Raw genomic sequence first — 9,873 nt, 5'->3', positions numbered from 1 at the left:
ATTACATTAAGTTATTCTATAAAAATAAAGACTCAATTGGGTCAACATCAAATATAAGAATAAAAACAAATAAAAAAAAATTAAATAGGGTTCTAAATTATTATTGAAGCCAAAGAAATTGAATTTAAAAATAAAGTTTGGAAAATATTAAAGAGTAAAAATGAGAAGAAAGCATATGTCGTTAAGTGCGTAACATTGAGGGTAACAAATAACCATAGTGAAGCAATGGTCCCCTTCATCACTTCATGACAATTAAAAGAGGCCTTCGACTAGTGTGCATCATGCCTAGTCATTTGACCAATAAGGTCAAGAGAGGATCACATTCCAAATCCTTCGTGGCGATGGATTTCTCAGGTGAGCAAAAAAAAAATGTGCTTTTATGGTTAATTAGGTTCATAAGAGATCTTTACCATTCTCTATTTATTACTATTATCATAATAGGTGTTCTTGGCCTTACACCAATGCCAATATTCATAAAACAATGAGAAACAGAATCTTGTGTTTTTTCAATGGTCAAATCTTGGTGGGAAAAAAAAGGAAACATGTCGGATATATTTATTGCACACACCAAACTTTTCGGGTTACTTAATGTTTGTATACACGTGTCGGTTTCCTTCCACATAGATACATATTCAGACAATGGCTTCAACTTTCTACTTCTTCACAACATGTATTTTGTGTTTGGCTTCAAACACCTCCTTCAATGATTGCCACCGACATGTAGTTTTACTTCAACTACTCCGTTTTAACTATACTAATTTTCCCCTCTGTTCAATGTAACCATTACAATAATGTTTTTTTTAACCATGATATCATTTAAAGACCACAAGATTAAATGCTTGTTTTTTTGGACTATAAGAAATCTGGGTCCAATAATTTTCTGGCCTTGTGTCCTTCGCTGGTCCATGAAACGCGGGTTGATAATTGTCATGGTGAGTGATGTTCTTGAGCACAGTGATTATAGGAAAAATAAATGTGAAATTGATGGGTTTAGAAAAAAAAAAATCAGTTTATGAATGAATTATGAATAAAAATGTGCTTGATTGATGGTTTTACCCTTTGAAATCTTATTAGCTAGTTTTAGTAAACATATTCTAAAGTGTTTAGTGGGCTAAAGAGTTAGTTAATTTGAAGTGGTTTATTTTTAGAAAATTATTAAAATAGCTTAGGGAAATTAAAAAACAAAGTTCTAAAATAAGCATATATCATATAAGAGTATTCCGATCAAAATAGTATGGTATAAAATAATCAAAATAACTTATATAGCTTACCCTACAAATTCCATGATGTGATTGTGTGTTGTTAGCTGTAATCAATCAATGGCTGTCATCTACACCAATTTGAGGAAATGATGTTTACATGGAAGAGATGTATAACAAGATTTTTGTCAAACATTCTTCCATTGACAATGTAACTTTCATTATATAAAGGTGGAAGCTGAAGGTAGTGATTGATGCTCTAGTTTGTGTGTAAAATGTAGCATAATTGAAGGGTAGGTCAGTACTTGTATAGCTCATGGGGTAGTCTCTCTTAAGAAAGGAAAGTTATGCCACACATTTGATGTAGGGTCTAAATAGCTGCAACATTGATTATAGAATGGGGCACCTGCAACACTTATCTAACCTTTTCTACTAAAGGCGTGCCCTTTTCTTTTGCATTTGCAGAATTTTACTTTTAGTTTAATTCAACAAAAAAAAATTTATCACTCTAAGGTAAGATAATCAAATCACTTTAATTTTATGAGCACCCACAATTGTCTTTACCTTGATTCTCTTCTTTTGCTTCTTTCTGTTGATGTTGTATTCAACGTTAGTGTGTGGAAAGAGCAATCATATGCATCTAATAAATTTTCACTTTACAAAAAGAGGAAAAGGAGTGATCATGTGCCACTATGAAGACCTGATATCAGAAAACTAAATGTTTTGCCTTGAAGTCAGAGAAAGTTGGGACCATTAGCACAATAAATTTTCCATATACTCCTCAATCAAGAAATTATATATAGGTTTAAGTCATTAATATAATAGCATTAACTTGGACAGCTCCTGAAAGCAAATAGAGAACTTAACATGTTAAAAAGAGGCCAGTGCAGTAGTGCTGCTGCTGGCTTCATATATGCATCTAAGTTTAATTTGGTTAGTGCGGTTGGTGGAAGAACTAAGCTCCCAATAATGCTTTGACAAGAACTCATAAAGAAACAGTAACATTAGATTGTGTTATTCATGTTTAGATTTTTTTTTTCTTCTGAAAAACGTAATGTTAGTAAAAATAGGTATGTTAGTGTTGTTAAAGTTGTGAGAATAATAAATATTTACAGAGAATCAGATTATGCACAATCTCAAAAAGGTAATTAATTAAACTTTACTTTTGCTTTTAGGTAAGAAAATAATGATTCAGCTGCAAAATTATCAAACACTGTGCTGACACAAATTTTGAACCACATTGACACTGAAACATGATTTTACATGTTCGTAAAGGTTTCTGGCATGCGACCACAAAGGCCTGGTGCTATAGTAAGTACTGAAAATTAACCAGAAAAATTGAAACCACTAGTCTTGCCTACCCCACTAGGAAAGTTTGTTTGTTGTCTAAATAAAAGATCTGTAGATGATATTAGCCAACATGTGCTCACGCTTTGGCTGGTTGAACTGACTTGGTAGTAAAATGGGCAGGCAAAGCCAGCCACCTGCAACTGCCAATGAATCATCAATTCTGGAAGTGCATTTGCTCTTCCAACCATTACTTCCTCATCTCTGTCTATCTCATTCACATTGTATCAACCACCAATAGTTCACATTCATTTTTATGAGGCACAGTACAAGATTAGTTATAATCATAAATCATAACCCACAGAGGAATAAGATGTGGACTTGCTCTTCTATGTAAGGAATAGGTACATGTTTGGATAAAAATATACGTATTTAGTAAAAAAATTGGTTTTTTAAAAAAGATTGAATTAGGTTGAAAACCACATTTAAAGACTAACTTCTACAAAATGAGTTTTCACACAATTTTTATAGACAAAGATAGTTTTATAGATAACCAAAGTCGTTATTAAACAAACATCCCAAACATATAGGAAGTTCGACGACGTTATAAGAAATAACTAGCTTTGAATCCCAAGTGAAAACAAGTCTCGTACCTTAGGTTGAGACAACCTCGTACAACCGAAGGTCAACAAAAATATAAAACTAGACAAACAAGTCATGAGCAACTGTTCTGCTGTTTCAAGTTTTTGGCCTCTCAATTCATAATCACCTTCATGACTAGTGAGACTTTGCTGCTGCCAAGGTTCGAGCATGGGAATCAAAGGTGGTGGTCACCACCAGTTGTTTAGATCTCAAACATGTCACGTTTACGCAATACACTAGCCAGAAGACAAATTGGCGATATACAAAGTACTTAGGTTAAGTTCATATGTCTACCACTGAACATGAGATTGTCAACGAAGGTATATTGTTCAGTTTGACAATGAAAATTACCTTTGTCATTTTGTGGACTTTTGTGCGAAGCTACTGAGCAGTGGATGATTATTATTACAAGCACATGCATGGTGCTTCTCGAAACCTGACCTCTTATTTTGTTATTATTATTCAAAATAATGAGGGTTAACATCTCGTACTCGAAACCTATTGAAATGAAAATCAAGTTCAAAATAGTAAGTGCCAGCAATTAATATATCTAAATCTGTTCCATAATTTAGTGTGGATTAGTCGACATATCATTGTCTGTGCTCTAAATTCTCATTTCCTTGCCGTCCAAAAGCAGGAATAATAGTGTGCTTGGAACCAATAACTGATCATCGTTTGGGACAGTGTCTTCCACAAAAAGTAAATTTGAGAAGTTTGGTCCCAGGCAAAAAGAAGAAAATAAATGACAATTCTACACTTAATTGGCACATGATGGAAGCACAACCCAATTAATTAAGACCAAAACTACATTGAGAATAAAATATTTACACTAAAGTCAACAAAATTAAAGCCACCAGCAGAAGATAACATTACAAATGAGCGTACCCCACAAGCACAAGGGCAAGGGCATCACGAAACATTTACATAATGGGAACAAAATGGCCCTTCAAACTTATTTGCGACGAACAGCTCAGCTTTTCATCCCAATCAGATCTATATTGTAATCTTTCTTCAACGCCATTTGGATCTGCGACTGGTTGAAAGAGAAACAATTCATTAGACTAGTTCATGTGCGCATTAAATAAACAGAGAGGTAATTTATCAATTCTTTAACCAAGATATTTAAGGGGTTAACAGCTAAGAATATCACTGCAAATGCATGACAACAAAGAACAACTTATATTCAACTCTTAATCCAAAGATTCCTGAAATAACCAAACACATGAAATTGACAAACTAACAGGATAAAGATTCTCAAATAGAGAACTACTGTGAATAGTCCCTGTTTGTATATATAAAAATACGAAAAAGATGACCACACTTTCCACTTATCCAGTAAGATTAATTTATATAAAACATATGGTAGGGGCCAGCAGGGAGACAAACATGTACTGTGGTTTGAAAGTGACTCCTTGAAGGTAGGGATGCTTGTAACGATGGTCTGACTGAAGCAACCCTAAGATTAGCCAATTTTGCAGATCATACCCCTGATTGGGAGGCACTCCATCATACAACTTATGTAGCACCGTGATAATTGTCCATTTATATAGTTTGGAGGGTCTCATTTTCAGTTTAAAAACACTGGGTTTACTCGCATAGATGTAAGATCTGAAGAACATACCATAAAAGGATGCAATTTCAAAAGGAATTTAAATTTATAATTATATATCAAGATTTTGACATGCAATTGCTACTTTTGCAGATCTAGCAATTAACTACAACCTAAAATATCAATATTCAACAAAACTATGATTTGAACGCTAACTTCACTTCAAGGTTTATTCTCTTTAACCTTGACTCTCTTCCCTGCTGCAATTCTTCAAAATGGTAGGCTCTTTGAAGTAGAACTTGAGGTGAGTGACTTAAAATGATCCGATGGCACAATATCGTGAGGCAAATTGGCCCTTTTTACAATTTTCCTCATGTTGTTCTGCAAACTCTGTTGGACTAGTTGCTTCACTGCTTTCTTCTCCTCACTCATCATATCTTCCTCCTCATCAAAACACTCCCTCCCTCCGTCGTCCGGCTTCGCGGACGAAGAGCCGCTAATAGGGGCAGAGACAGCAGCACCCAAGCCATAGCTCCCAGAAATCTGTTTCCCTTTGTCTACCCTCAAAATTTCTAGTATCCTTGATGCCCTTTTCTGAGCTAATGTGGTACCCAAAAGGGACAACTCAAGCAGTGATGACGCAATCCCTGCCTCAATCATGGCCTGTTTGTCCCCATAAGACCTGTGTGCCATAACCATCAAAATGTAGGACGCCTTCTCCTGGCATTCTGGTGAATCTGTCCAATTCAACACATCCACCAGGATCGGAATCGAATCTTGCACTGCACTAATCGCCTTTCTACCCTCTCGGGTCGACACCAAGTTGCTGAGAATCGCAAGGGCTCTTTCAGTTACCTCCATGTCCCCTATTGAATTCACCAGAAACAGAACCAAAGCTGTTTCCAAAACAAATGCAACATTGGCTGGGTAGATCGAAAGATTGTACAATGCCCGTAAAGCATCTTGCTTGGCTTGGGGACTACTCTTGTCCTCTAAACTCTGAAGGGTTCTAACTAAGAAAGAAATTGAAGCCGAAGACCCAATTATGGGCTTATTCGAATCCAACGCACTAAGTCCAAGGAAATTCGCAACAATTGCTTCAGAAACCGAAGAATCTAGACCATCTGGAGATTCAATCAGCTTCAGCATCTTCTCAACTGACCCAACTTTCACAATAGCTGCTTTATTCCTGTTAAAACACAGCAAAATAAAATAAAATAAAATAAATCAATAACTTTACCGTTAATCACGAAGAACGCCAACAACATCATGTGTAGAGAACCGCAAATTAATCATAAACCATTTATATATGTATATAAGTACACCCAACATATTAAACAGAAGATAAAAGGATTGTCGAACTTATATTGCTAATCACATAAAGTTACAGTCAAAGATTTCAAGAAACAATTCACAGGCAACATCATGTGCAGAACGGCAAAATGAACGAGAAATATCTATACAACTAAAAAAATTAATAATCAAAATTAGTCTAACATATTCAAGAAACAGTGAAAGGCCACACAATGTGCACAACTGGAAAGTAAAGAAAAAATTATTTATATATACTCATGTAAAGAAAAAGTTTGATTCATGCAAAGTAGAAATGTAAAACAGAAAATAAAAAAACTAACAAAACGAACCTGTCATTTTAACAATTAAAAGAGCAAAGAGCAACGAAGGATTTACAGGCAAAGACACGACTTTAAAAGAAAATTAAAAATAATCAGAAAAGAAGAGAGAGAGAAGATCATATGAGAAGAGACGTATCACATTAATGAATAGCCTAACCAAAAACAAAAACAAAAATGTTAATAGAAAATGACACCTCGTAATGATTCATCCAAGCAAAGATGAAAAAACAAAACGTAGGAAAACAGAAAAAAAAAAAGAACAGGAAGAGAAACCGACGCGTCGTTTCCGATTCCAAGGTTGAGCAGCGCGTAGAGAGAAGCAACGAGCGAATCGACGTCGTTTTTGGATTCATCGAGCATTGCGGCGAGAGGAGGAATAGCTCCAAGCATCGCGAGCGTCCCTCTAACTTCCAAATCCTCTTTGGCTAGCAACCTCACTTTCGAAGCAGCTTCTCTTCTCCGCGTCATTGATTCTTCTTCCTTCTCTTCCTCATCTTCCTTATGAAGCTCCTTCACTAGGCTCTTCAGCTCCTCGAGTTTGTCCTCTTTCTTCTTCGTTTCCGCGTCAGCTTCGACCTCGGCCAGGTTTAGCAGATCCGAGAGCTTCTCCGACTTCGCGTTATTCGGCTTCGTCTTGTGCCGGTGCTGTTGTTTCGGTTGGTGGTAGTGTCTCTCGGAGGACGTGTCCGATCTCTCGGCGTAGCGGGAGCTGGCGCCGCAGCTGACGGCATTGAAGACCAGGCGGCGGAAGGAGGTGGTGGAGAGGGAGTGCCATAGGCGGAAGTGGCCACCGGCGACGGAGGTGCTCTTGGAACGGTGGTGGCCAAGGACCACGTTCTCGACGTTGTTACGGTGGAAGTTTGCCATCTCCGGCGAACTACATTGCAGAGAGAGAAAAAAAACTGAAAAAAAAACGAGAGAGAGAAGAGAGTGTGTTTTTTTTTTCTTGTTTTTGTTTGAGTGGGAACTTTGTAGAGAGAGAAGGGACCGTTGAGTCCACGTTTTTGCCTTCTCTTCAATATTTATAGTTGCCCCAAAGAACGTGTTTGTGTGAAAAAGCGTGACTGTTAGCATGCTTCTCACGCACACTAACACTGATTTTGTTAAATTAGTTTAACGGAGAAGAAACTTATCATCCACGTTTATTATTTTTTATAGGTTTAATTGCTTCCTTTGTCCCCAGTTTGGTTGAATTGTGTCAAATTCATCCTCATTTTTAAAAAAATTTCATTGTCGTCCTCACGTGGTGTAAAAGTGTCAATTGAATCCAAACATAGAAAAAATTTGTGTCAATGTAGTCATCTCCGTTAAATACACACTAACGGTGTTAAGTGGCTGATTATTTGGCACTAACGTGGCAAATGAGTCACAGTAGTGGTAATGACGTGTGCACAAACTCTGGCCATGTGTTCCCCTCTTCTTCTGATACTTCCTCTTCTTCTTCTTCTCTTTTTTCTCCAGGGTAGTGACAACCACCGGCGTAACCAGAGCGTCTTTAATCAAATCAACAATCAATTTATCCCTAACATCCCTCATGACAGCATTGATCACCAACCCCACTTTCATCCCATCTAACAAAACACTAAAATCAACCTTTATATACCACAAATAAGCAGCAACGGTTTTGTCTCGCGGGGATTTCACGAAGAACTTGAGTCTGGCGCCCCACTTGAATTTTCCGTCGAGGACGGCGTTGCGAAGGGCGAGAAGGTCCTGGAGGGTGGAGGTGGAGATGGAGGAGCGGGGGACGTAGGAGCCCGTGTCGTCGGTGGCGACTTTCTGGTAGGCGAGGAGCCAGAGGTCGAAGCGGCGGAGGAGGGGGGAGATGGAGGTGACGACGCGGTCGGGGTGGCGGAAGTTGTCGATCCACATCTGACAGCAGAGGGAGACGCCATCGTCTCTGGAGAGGGTGGAAGAGGAGAAACGACGAGGGGAGGAGAGAGGTGGGTGCAGGATAGGAAAAACTGAAATTGGCCGCAGGGGATTGGTGGTATTGGGGAGAAGTACATGGCGGAGGCGGCCGGAGAAGAAGGGAAGACGGCGACGCATTTGGAATTAGTGTTGTCCGAGCATTGGCTTGGAAGGGAGTGAGGGAGGGAAGCAAAACCCACCAAAAATTAAAAGTGTAAGACTAAAAGCCTCCCCTTGTCTCTCTTCCTCTCCCTGCAACCAAATACAGAACAGAATATACATTCATGCTCTTCCCTCTTCTTCTTCTCCAAAACCATTCTAATTAATTAAATCAAAACACACTATAAAATTATATTCTTTTCTTCTTCTACCCCCTCGCACTAATTTATCAAAACCCTAACACAAGATGGTGAAGGTGCGAATGAACACCGCCGATGTAGCCGCCGAGGTTAAATGCCTCCGGCGCTTCATTGGAATGCGGTGCTCCAACGTCTACGATTTGATTCCATTTTCCTTCTCTGCAGACCTACGTGTTTAAGCTGATGAACAGCAGTGGAGTTTCGGAATCTGGGGAGAGCGAGAAGGTTCTACTGCTCATGGAGAGTGGCGTGAGATTGCATTCTACTATCTACATGCGTGACAAGAGCAACACGCCTTCTGGTTTCACTCTCAAATTGAGGAAGCATATTCGTACCCTGGAGAAAAAAGAGAAGAAGAAGAAGAGGAAGTATCAGAAGAAGAGGGGAACACATGGCCAGAGTTTGTGCACACGTCATTACCACTACTGTGACTCATTTGCCACGTTAGTGCCAAATAATCAGCCACTTAACACTGTTAGTGTGTATTTAACGGAGATGACTACATTGACACAAATTTTTTCTATGTTTGGATTCAATTGACACTTTTACACCACGTGAGGACGACAATGAAACTTTTTTAAAAATGAGGATGAATTTGACACAATTCAACCAAACTGGGGACAAAGGAAGCAATTAAACCTTTTTTATAAAAGTATCTTAAAATAAGTTTTATTATATTATTTTAAATTTTTCTCCTAATTTATTGGTTGTTCAAAAAAAGTTAACTTTTTAAATGAAAATATTTTTTTCTCTATTTTAAGATCAATTATAAAAACTTTTCGCTTTATTATGAATTATTAGAGTAAGGCATTGTTAATTGAATGTAAAAATTGGTGGTTATAGTACACCATAAAATTAATAAAATTAAAAGAAAATGCAAGTCTCGTAATTCGTGAATATTAAATTTTAAATTAATTCCCCTTTACTTATTTACATAAGTGATAACAGCGACAATAAATAATTTCTTACAATGGGATTCATTAATCTTGGTTGGATACAATAAATTTATTATCAATAACAGTTTCTAAAACAATAATTTACTTTATTCTTTATATGTAATAATTTCTTACAATGGAATTCATTAATCTTGGTTGGATACAATAAATTTATTATCGATAACAGTTTTTAAAACAATAATTTACTTTATTCTTTCTATGTATAAGATAAAATCAAAGTGATTACCATGAATAGGAAAAATAAAATTTGTTATTTTCTCTACATGCTAATTTATTTTATGCATTATTTTGATGAAAAACAATCTTCGGTGATATTTATATATTTTGGTAAAGAGA

The 9,873-nt window shown here is 37.1% G+C and overlaps 1 protein-coding gene across 2 annotated transcripts; it reads right to left on the bottom strand.

Annotated features, from left to right (window-relative positions):
* Window positions 1–3,916: 3,916 nt before the first annotated feature.
* On the bottom strand, window positions 3,917–7,297 carry LOC108336288 (U-box domain-containing protein 7). Of its 2 annotated transcripts, none has more exons than XM_017572681.2 (3): window positions 6,589–7,297; window positions 4,921–5,866; window positions 3,917–4,161 (listed from the first exon to the last, which is right to left on the bottom strand). In XM_017572681.2, exons 1-2 carry the CDS (start codon window positions 7,176–7,178, stop codon window positions 4,948–4,950), a joined length of 1,509 nt encoding a protein of 502 aa, XP_017428170.1. In that variant the 5' UTR covers window positions 7,179–7,297; the 3' UTR covers window positions 3,917–4,161; window positions 4,921–4,947. The 2 variants fall into 2 exon arrangements, with proteins under 2 accessions (XP_017428170.1, XP_017428171.1); XM_017572682.2 differs by having other exon boundaries at window positions 3,917–4,155.
* Window positions 7,298–9,873: the final 2,576 nt, after the last annotated feature.

The sequence above is a fragment of the Vigna angularis genome, chromosome 7 (genome assembly GCF_016808095.1).
Source record: "Vigna angularis cultivar LongXiaoDou No.4 chromosome 7, ASM1680809v1, whole genome shotgun sequence".
Taxonomy (NCBI): domain Eukaryota; kingdom Viridiplantae; phylum Streptophyta; class Magnoliopsida; order Fabales; family Fabaceae; genus Vigna; species Vigna angularis.
The sequence above is the reverse complement of the archived record's forward strand: the minus strand, read 5'-3'. Positions and strand labels throughout refer to the sequence as shown.